This window comes from Scyliorhinus torazame, chromosome 3 (genome assembly GCF_047496885.1).
Source record: "Scyliorhinus torazame isolate Kashiwa2021f chromosome 3, sScyTor2.1, whole genome shotgun sequence".
NCBI classification, from domain to species: Eukaryota; Metazoa; Chordata; class Chondrichthyes; order Carcharhiniformes; family Scyliorhinidae; genus Scyliorhinus; species Scyliorhinus torazame.
The window spans coordinates 10,153,056-10,166,569 of NC_092709.1; the positions used below are offsets into that span (position 1 = coordinate 10,153,056).

Consider the following 13,514-nt stretch of genomic DNA (forward strand, 5'->3'; position numbering starts at 1 on the left):
CTATAGAAAACCCCTAACAGGGTGACCTCTCCTTTCCTGTTTCTAACCTCAGCCCATACTACCTCAGTAGATGAGTCCTCATCAAACGTCCTTTCTGCCACCATAATACTGTCCTTGACTAACAATGCCACCCTCCCCCTCTTTTACCACCTTCCCTGAGCTTACTGAAATATCTAAACCCCGGCACCTGTAACAACCATTCCTGTCCCTGCTCTATCCATGTCTCTGAAATGGCCACAACATCAAAGTCCCAGGTACCAACCCACCTGGGTCGGTACTTTGCAAGTTCACCCACCTTATTCCGGATGCTCCTGGCATTGAAGAAGACACACTTTAAACCACCTTCCTGCCTGCCGGTACACTCCTGCAACTTTAAAACCTTACTCATGACCTCACTACTCTCAACCTCCTGGATACTGAAGCTAAAATTCAGGTTCCCAAGCCCCTGCTGAACTAGTTTAAACCCTCCCAAAGAGCATTAGCAAATTTCTCCCCCAGGATGTTGGTACCCCTCTGGTCCAGGTGTAGACCATCCCGTTTGTAGAGGTCCCACCGACCCCAGAATGAGCCCCAGTTATCCAGAAATCTGAAACCCTCCCTCCTGCACCATCCTTGTAGCCACGCGTTCAACTCCTCTCTTTCCCTATTCCTCATCTCGCTATCACGTGGCACGGGTAACAACCCAGAGATAATAACTCTGTTTGTCCTAGATCTAAGTTTCCACCCTAGCTCCCTGAATTCCTGCCTTACATCCCTATCCCTTTTCCTACCTGTGTCGTTGGTACCTATGTGGACCACAACTTGGGGCTGCTACCCCTCCCCCTTAAGGATCCCAAAAACACGATCCGTGACATCACGCACCCTGGCACCTGGGAGGCAACACACCAACCGCGAGTCTCTCTCGTTCCCACAGAATCTCCTATCTATCCCCCTAACTATGGAGTCTCCAATGACTAATGCTCTACTCCTCTCCCCCCTTCCCTTCTGAGCAACAGGGACAGACTCTGTGCCAGAGACCTGCACCCCATGGCTTACCCCTGGTAAGTCTCCCTCCCCCTCCCCTCCCCCCCCCTCCCCCCCCCCTCCCTCCCCTCCCCCCCCCCCCTCCCCTCCCCTCCCCCCCCCCTCCCCCCCTCCCCTCCCCCCCCTCCCCCCCCTCCCCTCCCCCCCTCCCCCCCTCCCCCTCCCCCCCCCCTCCCCCCCCCTCCCCCCTCCCCCTCCCCCCCCTCCCCTCCCCCCCCTCCCCCTCCCCCTCCCCCCCCTCCCCCCCAGGTTAGGTGGATTGGCCATGATAAATTGCCCTTAGTGACCAAAATTGCCCTTAGTGTTGGGTGGGGTTCCTGGGTTATGGGGATAGGGTGGAGGTGTTGACCTTGGGTAGGGTGCTCTTTCCAAGAGCCGGTGCAGACTCGATGGGCCGAATGGCCTCCTTCTGCACTGTAAATTCTATGATAATAACACCATTCAGGAATTTGCTGCACCAGGAGATAAATGACCATTGTTTTCTTGTTTTGATGAAGTTTCTTTAAGATATTTCAAGTGTTAAATTTTGTAACGATGTGCCGTTTAATGAGGAAGGTCGAGCCTATTGGGGTTTTGAATTGTGTCTATATCGTCCTTTGAGCTGTGTTTCTGTTTGTTTTCTTCCAGGGAGTATTGTCCAATATTTCATCAATCACAGACCTGGGTGGCTTTGATCCGGTCTGGTTATTCCTCGTGGTCGGAGGTGTGATGTTCATTCTGGGATTTGCAGGCTGTATTGGAGCTCTACGTGAGAACACCTTTTTGTTGAAGTTTGTAAGTACGCCAAATATACTTCATGGGGGAAGTCCCTGGAACTGTGACAGCCCAGTTCTTGTCTTTTGAACTGGGGATAACTAGGGGTACTCTATATGTGGAACAGAACTTACCAAGTAGTGAAAACAAAGTGCTGGAACTGGTCAGCTAGCCTGGAAGCAGAGAAAGTGGTCGGCACAGTGGTTAGCACTGCTGCCTCACAGCGCCAGGGAGCCGGGTTCGATTCCGGCCTCGGGTGGCGAGTGACTGCGTGGAGTTTGCATTCCCCCTCCGGGCGCTCCGGCGTGCAGGTTAGGTGGGGTTACGGGGATAGGGTGGGGGAGTCGGGCCTAGGTCGGGTGCAGACCCGATGGGCTGAATGGCCTCCTGCACTATAGTGATTCTGTGGATTCCTGCACTTTGTGTTTTTATTGTAGATTTGGAGCATTTGCGATATGTTGCTTCTGGTTACCGAGGATGGGTGGTAAGGGTATTTGATACAAGCTGTCGTATCAGATAGCTGGCCCACTTCTACTAACTCCGATGTTTGAATGCAAAACAAAATAAATGCTACAATGGTATATCGACAAATTTGGCTCTGGTGAGAAAGTGGAACCCCCCCCCACACACACACACAGTGGTGCTGTCACTTGACTTTGCATCATTCTCCGACTTTTTGTTTTTTTTTAAAAGAATCTAATTTCAAATTAATCAAAAAGTGCTCTGTATGTCGAATAGCAATAGTGAATTCTATAGTTCAGTTTCATCCTGTGAAACAAACTAACTGAGCCACTGGCAGTCTTGAAATGCTGTAATTTAGGAAACTGGGCAGCCAATTAGTGCACAGCGAGCTCTCTCGAATAATTACGTGATTGTGACCAGACAATCTGTTTTCGGCTGGTGGTTGAGGGTTGAATGAGGGTTGAATGCGGGTTAGGACACCCGAGATAATCCTCCAGCTCTTCAGAATAGTGCTGTCTCGTCTATTACGAGATGCAAAGGCATCTGATAGATGGTACCTCCGGCAGCGCAGCACTCCCTCAGTACTGCACTGGGCTTATTGGCCTAGATTCTCTGCACCGTCTTCTGACACCGTGACGCGAGTGTTACCCACTGAACCACACCGACATCTTTGCGCCATTGCCACCAACTCAGACAGAAGGAGCAAATGGCAAAGAATTAATTTACCAATGGCAAAGAATTAATTTACCAATTTAGATCAAGTAATTGATTTGTATTCTTTTTTAGAGAATGAGCAACTTATTTAAATGTTCTGCCTGTGCTGAAAGCAGCTGTGGGACTTCTTCTGCTGTTGGTTAAACATCAATTCGTTTGCGTGGAGGTGTTATTTCATGGTAGAGGGAGGCCATTCGGCCCATCGAGTCTGCACTGAACCTTCGAAAGAGCACCCTACACATGTCCACTCCGCCTTACCCCGTAACCTCATAACCTAACCCCTACATCCCTGGACACTCGGAGCAATTGATCATGCCAAATCTACCTAACCCGCGCACCTTTGGATTGTGGGAGGAAACTGGAGCACCTGGAGGAAACACACGCAGCCACGGGGAGAACGTGCAAACTCCACACAGACAGACAGGCACCCGAGACTGGAATTGAACCCGGGTCCCTGGCGCTGTGAGGCAGCAATGCTAACCACTGCACCACCGTGCTGCCCTACTGTGCCACCCTGGGGACAGGTATGTTGATGGAAGTGTGGAGGCTAGAGTTTTGGAGCAGTCAATTTTTTTTAAAAATAATTAATTAATTAAGAGTACCCAATTCCCTTTGTTTTTCCAAATAGGGGCAATTTAGCATGGCCAATCCACCGACCCTGCGCGTCAAAGAACAAAGAAAAATTACAGCACAGGAACAGGCCCTTCGGCCCTCCAAGCTTGTGCCGATCCAGATCCTCTATCTAAAACTGTCGCCTATTTTCTAAGGATCTGTATCCCTCTGCTCCTTGCCCATTCATGTATCTGTCTAGATACATCTTAAATGACGTATCGTGCTATCGTGCCCGCCTCTACCACCTCTGCCGGCAATGCGTTCCAGGCACCCACCACCCTGTGCGTAAAGAACTTTCCACGCATATCTCCCTTAAACTTTTCCCCTCTCACCTTGGACTCATGACCCCATGTAATTGAGTCCCACACTCTGGGGAAAAAGCTTCTTGCTATCCACCCCGTCTATACCTCTCATGATTTTGTAGACCTCAATGAGGTCCCCCCTCAACCTTCGTCTTTCTAATGAAAATAATCCTAATCTACTCAACCTCTCTTCACATCTTTGGGTTGTGGGGGCGACACCCACGCAAACACGGGGAGAATGTGCGAACTCCACATGGACAGTGACCCAGAGCCAGGATCGAACCTGGGACCTCAGCGCCGTGAGGCAGCAGTGCTAACCCACTGCGCCACCGTGCTGCCCTAGGAGCAATTAATTCCAAGTTGGAGCGGTCTGGTCTCCACTGCTCAAGTCGATAAACGGATTGTGTTCAATAGTTTCTCTTTCATTTTGGGTGTTTCTGAATTCAGCCGTTGAGCACAGTGCTCCCATTGTTCCAGGCTCTTAAGCAGCAGGAATTCCAACGCTCTGTGCACTTGCAAACTTGGCCACACCACACATCCTGTTATGCTCAGTGGATCTAGTGAACATTATGTTAGTAATGGGTGAGATGATGCCAGGACAATCTCTTGAATGTTGCAATGTGATGGGACACCTTCAGCGTGTGAAAGATTTCAGGGCTTGCCATTTTGCGGTTGCTTTGAGGATTTTTGGATATTAACTGCGCAAAGCGTAAAGAAAAGGTTATAAAAAGCAAGAGCAAAATCTTTCATTTATACAGCACCTCGGGTGCTTTATAGAAGCCGAATCAAATGATGTATTTCACCCAAGTCATACTAAGAGATATTAAAACAAGTGCTCAAAGTTTGGCCAATGAGGTCAGTTATAAGGAACGACTTAAAGGAAGAAAGAGAGGGGGATAGTTTTAAGGAGGGAATTCCAAAGCTTGAGGTCCAGGCAGCTGAAGACACGGAGGCCAATGGTGGAGCGATTAAAATCAGCGATGCTCAAGAAACCAGAATTGCAGAGGCCTCAAGAGGGCTGAAAGAGGTTACCGAGATCAGACAGGGGACAAGGATGGAGATTCGGAAATTAAACCAAATGATATTGTTTCCATTAATGATTGCACGCACCAGTCATTTTGGTGCTCGCTGGTCCTGGGATACCTCATGCATAACTGAACATTGGACCCTCTCTCCCCAAGGCCTTCTCTGCACGCACAAGGCCATAGAAGAGAAGTGATTAGATCCAGAGTGATCCCAATGGCTCATGTCCATGGCCATTTTGGCCGGGCTCAGCAACAGGCCAATATGAAGGTCCTCTCAATGTCTGCTGTTATTGAGTAACTTATTTGTTTTCTGTTACTCCACTCACTTTTCCTATTTTGTAATGAAATTACTTTTTTTAGGTTTTAAACATTTTATGCAAATTATATAAAATATCAATCAAAGCAACAAACCATGTATCATCAACCTCATCATCCGCCCAACAGCTAACAGTGACCAAATCCTTGAAATGCAATGTAAACAGATGCCATCTCAGGCAGAACACGTCAAGCGCTCCCCTCATTATGAACTCAACCGTCTCAAGATGCAAGAACTCCATTAAATCATACAGACATGCTGTGTCACTGGGCGGTGCCGCCTGTCTCCAACTCAGCATGATCCACTGCCGGGCCAGCAATGAAGCAAAAGCCACAGCGTCTGACATCACCCCCGCCCTCAGTTCTGGTCTGACACCCCAAATATCGCTACTAATGTGCAGGGCTCCAAATCCACATATAAATTGCCGATATGGGTCAAGGAAAGGCCGCCAGAAACCCACATATTTGGGGCAGGGCCAGAACATGTGCGTAGAGTTTGGAGGCCCTCTCGAGCCCCGCTCACACCTATCCTCAAACCCCTCAAAAAACACGCTCATTCAGGCCTTGGTGAGGTGCGCTCTGAACACCACCTTGAGCTGAATTAAACTTAACCTCGCTCAGGATGACGTAACGTTCACCCTACAGAGAGACTCACTCCATGCCTCCTCCTCCAAAATGGACCCAGCCCCCCCACCCCACCCAGCCTTCACCTCCTCTACCGATACCAAGTCTTCCCCCATGATCCGTCCATATAACCTGGCCGTACTATCCTCCTCTGACCCCGCACATGAAACAATTCTCTCCCCCCAAAAATGGGGAATGTTGGGAACGCTCATCCGATCCAATCACGCACCTGAAAGTACTTGAACGTATCCATCCCACCAAGACCTACTTTCTCCCTCAGCCCCTCCCAGTCAGCAAACTGACCCTCCCTCCGAAAATAACTCCTTTACCCACTCCAGCCCCTTACCTTACCACCCACCAAACCTGGCATCAATTTTCCACGGCAGAAACAAATGGTTCCCACAGGGGATATGGGACCACCTTGACACTGCTCCCAGCTTGATATGCTGGCGAAGCCGCTGCCATATCTTTAGCGTATGGATGAGCATCAGGTTCGATGAATACTTTCTGGAGCGGACGGGAGAATAACCGTCACCAATGCCTCCAGACACGACCCTTTACGTGGCCCCGACTCCATCTGTACCCAGACCACATCCTGGACCTCGAACCAACCCAACACCTTCTCCGCAATGTCAGCCTAATGGTAAAACAAGGGGTTCGGCAGCGCCAGCTCCCCCACCTGCCTCTCCCTCTGCAAAATCCGTCTCTGATTCTGAGGCGGTTGCCCCACCCATATAAACCCCGTTATGAGCCGCTCTAGACCCTGAAAGAACGCTTTAGCAGAAAGACCAGAAGGCACTGAATCAAGAACACAAATCTTGGCAGGATATTCATCTTGATCACCTGCACCCAGCTGCCGGAAACAACGGAAGGCTTGCCCCATCTCAGCAAATTCACCCTTGGTCTACTCGCCAAGCTATTAAAGTAAGGCGCCATCTGAACCCCCAAAGAGCTGAAGCTAGTTCCAGCACACTAAGAGGGCAGCCCCCCCAGCTCAGGCCCCCCCCCCGCCAGTCACAGTGCAAACCACAAAAAACTCTCACTTCCCACCATTCAATTTATACCCAGAAAACAAACCGAACCTCTCCAATATCCCCATAATATCACCCATCACCGTCCCTTGGGTAGGGTGCTCTTCCAAGAGCCGGTGCAGACTCCATGGGCTGAATGGCCTCCTTCTGCACTGTAAATTCTATGATAATCTATGATTAATCTAGGACAAAGGTTCGGCACAACATCGTGGGCCGAAGGGCCTGTTCTGTGCTGTATTTTTCTATGTTCTATTTTCTATGATGCCAGCTCCGAAACCCCCCATCTATCCTTCCCGGGACGAACCGATGATTCTCCCGAATCGGGGACCAAACCGAGGCTCCCACCTCACCCGTGTCGCCTCCACTGCCCCCAGATCTTCAGCGTCGCCGCCACCACCGGACTTGTCGGCGAGAGCGGCAGCGGTGCCGTCACCAGCGCCCTCAGGCTCGTGCCCACACGGGATGCCATCTCTAGCCTCTTCCACGCCACCCCCTCTCCCTCCATTACCCACTTACGGATCATCGCCACATTGGCTGCCCAATAATAGCCGCACAAATTCGGCAGCGCCAGCCCCCCCCTGTCCCTGCTACGCTCCAGAAACACACTCTTCACCCTCGGGGTCTTATTCGCCCACACAAAACCCATCATGCTCCTGCTTACCCGTTTGAAAAAGGCCGTGGGGATCATAATGGGAAGGCACTGGAACACAAAGAGAAACCTCGGGAGGACCGTCATTTTGACCGACTGCACCCTACTAGTGAGAGTGGCAGCATATCCCAGCTTTTAAAATCCTCCTCCATCTGCTCCACCAACCACGCCAAATTGAGCTTGTGCAGGGCCCCCCAACTCCTAGCTACTTGGATCCCATGGTACCGAAAGCTCCTTTCCGCCCTCTTCAGCAGTAGCTCATCTATCCCCCTTCCCTGGTCCCCTGAATGCACCACAAAGAGCTCACTCTTCCCTATGTTGAGTTTATACCCCAAACTCCCTTAGGATCCGCATGACCTCCGCCATCCCCTCCACTGGATCTGCCACATACAGCAACAGGTCGTCAGCATACAACGACACCCGGTGTTCCTCTCCCCCCCCGGACCAATCCCCTCCATTTCCTGGACTCCCTCAGTGCCATGGCCAGAGGCTCAATTGCCAGTGCAAACAACAAGGGGGACAGGGGGCACCCCTGCCTCGTCCCCCGGTACAGCCGAAAGTACTCCGACCTCTGCCGATTCGTAGCCACACTCACCACCGGGGCTCTATGTAGCAGCCTGACCCAGCTGATGAACCCCTCCCTGAACCCATACCTCCGCAACACTTCCCAAAGATATTCCCACACCACCCGGTCAAAGGCCTTCTCCGCGTTCATAGCTGCCACTACCTCCGCCTCCCCCTCCACCGGGGGCATCATAATCACATTGAGGAGCCTCCACACATTTGTATTTAGCTGCCTACCCTTCACAAATCCCGTCTGGTCCTCATGAATCACCCCCGGGACACAGTCCTCAATTCTCGTAGCCAGCACCGTTGCCAGCAACTTAGCATCAACATTGAGGAGCGAGATCAGTCTATACGACCCACATTGCAGTGGATCCTTGTCCCGCTTCAGGATCAAAGAAATCAGCGCCCTAGACATTGTCGGGGGCAAGGTCCACCCCCTCCGTCGCCTTATTGAATGTCCTCATTAGCAACGGGCCCAGCAGGTCCACGTATTTCCTGTAGAATTCAACTGGGAACCCATCCGGCCCCGGGGCCTTCCCCGCCTGCATGCTCCCCAATCCTATAACCAGCTCCTCCAGCCCAATCGGCGTCCCCAAACCAGCCACCTCCTCCTCCTCCACCCTCGGGAACCTTAGCTGATCTAAGAATCGTCGCATCCCCTCCTCCCCTGCTGGGGGCTCAGACCTGTACAGATCCCCATAGAAGTCCCTAAATACCTCATTTATTCTCACCGCACCAGCACCATGTTGAAGTCGTCTCCCCCCCCAACCCCCATTATCAAGCTTCCTACCTCCAGATCCGGAATCTGACCCAGCATGCATTTCATAAATCCGGCATCATCCCAATTCGGGGCATATACGTTCACCAGTACCACCCGCACCCCCTGCAACCTACCACTCACCATCAGATAGCGACCTCCATTATCCACTACAATATTCATTGCCTCAAACGACACCCGCTTCCCCACCAGTATTGCAACCCCTCTGTTCTTCGCATCCAGCCCTGAATGAAAGACCTGTCCTACCCATCCCTTTCTCAGCCTCACCTGATCTGCCACCTTCAGATGTGTCTCCTGGAGCATAACCACGTCTGCCTTCAGTCCCTTTAAGTGCACGAACACCCGGGCCCTCTTGACCGGCCCATTCAGGCCCCTCACATTCCAAGTTATCAGCCGGATTGGGGGGGCTACTCTTCTTTCCCCCCCCCCCCCCCTGCCGACTAGCCATCTCCTTTTCTAGGCCAGCCACGTGCCCGCGCCTCCTGCACCCTCCAGTCCCCCAGACGGCGGGACCCCCGCACCGACTACCTCTCCTACTTCCAGCTCCCCTTTGGCCAATGCAGCAGCAACCTTCATCCCCCCCCCCTCCTCCTCCCCCCGCTGGATCCACATCTAGCCATTTTACTCCCCCCATGACACTCCCGTAAGTCAGCTGACTCCTGCTGACCCCAGCCCCTCCCGCCATTCCATCGACCCCCCAGTGTGGGAATCCCCCCACCCCTTGGCAGTCAGTGTGTGCTCCTCTCCAGCACCCCCCCCCCCCCCCCCCGGCCCCACCCCCATCTTTCCCTACCGCGGGGAAAAGCCCATGCTTTCCTGAGCCGGCCCCGTTCCCTCTGGCGCAGCTCCTTTTTGCAGCCTTACCCCAACTCCCCATCCCCGTGCCTCCACTTCCCTTCTTCCTCCGTGGGGCCCTGCCCCTCCCAACACCAATGCCCACACTCTCCCACAGCCCCCACATCAAATCCATTCACCCATCCCCACCCAGCACTCAAACCATGAGAACATTCCCCAAACGCAATAAACACAGTAAACATCCCCCCACGACCAACCCTCAATTTGAGTCCCAACTTTTCAGTTTGTATAAAGTTCCATGCCTCATCGGGCGTTTCAAAATAGTGGAGCCGATCTTGGAACATGACCCACAATCGCGCTGGCTGCAGCATCCCGAACTTCACCCCCCTCCGATGGAGCACCGCCTTAGCCCGGTTAAAACCAGCCCTCTTCTTAGCCACCTCCGCACTCCAGTCCTGGTAAATTCGGATTTCCGTGTTCTCCCACCTGCTGCTCCGCTCTTTTTTGGCCCATCTCAGGACACACTCTCTGTCCATAAAGCGGTGGAACCTCACCACTACAGCCCTTGGCAGCTCGTTGGCTTTGGGTCTCCTTGCCAGGACCCGATGAGCCCCATGTAGCTCCAGGGGCCTCGTGAAAGCTCACGCGCCCATCAGCAAATTGAGCATCGTGCTCATATATGCGCCGGCATCGGGCCCCTCCACTCCTTCAGGGAGACCCAGAATCCGAAGATTCTTCCTCCTCGACCTATTCTCCAGGTCCTCTAATTTTTCCGCCCACCTCTTGTGCCGCGCCTCGTGTGCCTCCACCTTCACCGCCAGGCCCGAGATCTCATCCTCGTTCTCAGAGGCTCTTTGCCGCACCTCCCGGATCGCCACCCCTTGGGCCTTCTGGGTCTCCACAAGCTTCTCAATCGCCACCTTCATTGGCGCCAGCATTTCAGTCTTCAGCTCCTCAAAGCAGCGTTTAAGAAACGCCTGCTGCTCCTGCGACCACTGCGCCCATGCTGCTTGGTCTCCACCCGCCGCCATCTTGCTTTTCCTCCCTCGCACTTTTCGCTGCCCCAAGATAACTTTTTTAACCGCTCCACTCCTGGTCCAATCCATATAATGGCGGGGGGACCTTGCTGTCACCTTCCCACACTGGAAGCCGTCAAACAATTGCCGTTGGGGCCCCTCTGGAGAGCCCAAAAGCCCGTTCCCGGCGGGAGCTGCCGAACGTGCGACCTACCTCGGCATAGCCACAACCGGAAAACAAGGTTCAACCTTAACGGCAAAACTTTACCTTGAAGTTTTACATCCACATTAAGCAGAGAAATTGGCCGATACGACCCGCACACCATGGGATCCTTATTCTTGCACGGGACTGGGGGGGGCACGGGAGGCACGCATTTCAACATTTTTCAGACTCAAGGAGGCCTATGAGCAAATTTTGGAAAGATCAAGTTTGGCACAACATTAAACATGCATTCAGTATGAAAAGAATCAACTTGTTAAACAAAGTACCATGAGTAACAAATAAAGATGAGCATTAGGGTTAAAGGGTGTGTGTGTGCGTTTTTCCGACTCGCTCAGTCACATCTCACCCTCTGTAATGAGAGTGCATGATGGTGTGTGAGGGGGAGTGAGAATCACGATACTGGGAGTTAGCCAGGCTTTTGTGGACACATTCTGTTGCCGCATTCTCTACCCACTCCACAGTCTCGCATAACCCAATCTATTTATCCCTAAGCTTATTCAGCAGCAAACATCGGAAAGAAACAGCCTGTAATTGGAGGAGCAGCTCCTTGCAGATGCTTCTATTTGACCGGCATTTTGAAACTGGGTCAAGGGGCCGCAGAGAGTGGCATTGATGGCCCCGGGCGGCCCTCGGGCGGCATGTTGGAGGAGCCTGGTTTACATTGAATGAACAGCACAGAAACAGACCTTTCAACCCAGCAGGTCGATGTTGGTGTTTATGCTTTACTGAAACCTCCTCCCACCCCACCTATCTCCCCCTATCAACATACCCTTCTATTCCTTTCTCCCTGTTCCCTTTCAATGTTTCTATATTATTCATCTCAGCCACTTGTGCAGTAGCGAGTTCCACATTCTCACTACTCTCTGGGGGGGAAAAACATTTCTCCTGAGTTCATTTTTAAAAATCATTTAGAATTTCTTTTGGATTCAGAAGTTAATTGCTTAAAAACTTTTCACCACCGTTCTACTTTTAGCCTATTCACATTGCGGTTTTATTAATTTCCTGGTGCATTCTCCATGCTAATGCATCGACCAATCAAAATCCACTTGCTAACCAATTGACACCCTCTTCTCGTGCAGTATAAATTATTACTTCCTTTAAAATTTGGTATTCTTGCGTCTGTCCTGATGACTTCGAGACGACAAGCTTCAACGACATCTATACTCAAATTCGGCACTGCAAGCGACTCATTGATATAATTCGGTTTGTTCATTCAACTCTTTTTGTCTTTTTAAAAAGAAATAAGGGGAAAGAAACTGTATAATCCAAATATATATGGAGTGCACTCTTAAAATAATCAAGAAAAAATCCCTTAAATGGTTAATGAGAAATAGAATTCTGTAAAAATGTAACTGATGCTATGCAGGGCAGTATGAATGTGTGAAAGGAAAATCTCTGGTTTTAGATAACATGTCATTTTGTTATAATCTTTGGGAAGCTAAATGCGTAAGTAGACACAAAAGTTCTTAAACCATACTACTACTTTTGGATTTTTGTTTCAAACAGTTCTCTGTATTCCTCGGTGTGATCTTCTTCCTGGAGCTCACTGCTGGCGTCCTAGCTTTTGTCTTCAAAGACTGGATCAGGGATCAACTTAACTTCTTCATTAACAAGAATATCAGAGCGTATAGAGATGACATTGATCTCCAGAATCTTATTGATTTCACACAGGAATATGTAAGTGCTTTGTACTGGGATTTAAGGAAATCCTGAAAGTCAAGCAGAGCGACGTGCATCCTTTCGGGAAACCCTTTCCGGAGGCCGCTGTAGCTTTGGGTCAAGCTGGGATTGCCTTGGGAGATGGTTGATCAGGATGTTAGCGGGCCTACAAAGGTTAAATTGGGAGAAGAAATTCCATAAAGTAGGCTTCTATCCCCTGGAATAAATAATGGTAGTAGGTGATTATATTGAGGTTTTTTTAAAAGCATTTTGGAAGGAATTAATAGGAGAGAAGGAGAGAAACTATTCCCGTTAGCAGGGAAGCACAGGACAAGGAGACATGAACAGATCGAGGTAACAGTAATATTGCAATCCTGTCACAGTGAGGTGCGTGTTCTAGTTGTAAGTGAGCGCAGCCGTTGATAATTGGGGAATAGATTGGGGCATTATTCTTAAGTATACATAAGAACTGGTGTCTTATGAAGGTGAGGAGAGTCAGATGAGTAAACAGACGATGTTTATTTATAAGAACGTACTATTTACAAGTGGCCTGGTTAAACCTCACTGAGTCTCTCTCGCTCTCACTGCCCTTAGCTGAAGGCCCATAGTCCAGGACATTATCATGCTTACAGGACCAACACCAATAGTGCAGGAAGATTAGGCAATGATATATTCTTTCATAGGTTGTGGCATTGCAGGCATGGCCAACATTTTGCTTATTCCTAATTGCCCTTGAACTCGGGGTCATTTCAAAGGCCAGTTAAGACTCGGACACATTGCTATGGAACTGGAATGAGACCAGACTAGGCAGAGACCAGATAAGGATGGTGGTTTTCCTTCCTAAAAGGTCATTAGTGAACCAGATGGGTTTTTACAACAATCGATGAAAGTTTCGTAGTCACCATTACGGAGACTAGCTTTCAATTCCAGATTTTATGAACTGAAATTAAACGGCCATTGTGGGAT

General features: G+C 50.6%; 1 protein-coding gene across 1 annotated transcript in view; it reads left to right on the top strand.

Annotated features, from left to right (window-relative positions):
* The window catches only part of LOC140408296 (tetraspanin-5), a 102,860-nt gene that overhangs the window by 71,502 nt on the left and 17,844 nt on the right, over nucleotides 1–13,514 (top strand). Inside the window, exons 3-4 of the mRNA XM_072495288.1 lie at nucleotides 1,651–1,797; nucleotides 12,396–12,566. Coding sequence (XP_072351389.1) covers nucleotides 1,732–1,797; nucleotides 12,396–12,566 — 237 coding nt within the window. The 5' untranslated portion in view covers nucleotides 1,651–1,731. The remainder of the gene's footprint in view (nucleotides 1–1,650; nucleotides 1,798–12,395; nucleotides 12,567–13,514) is intronic.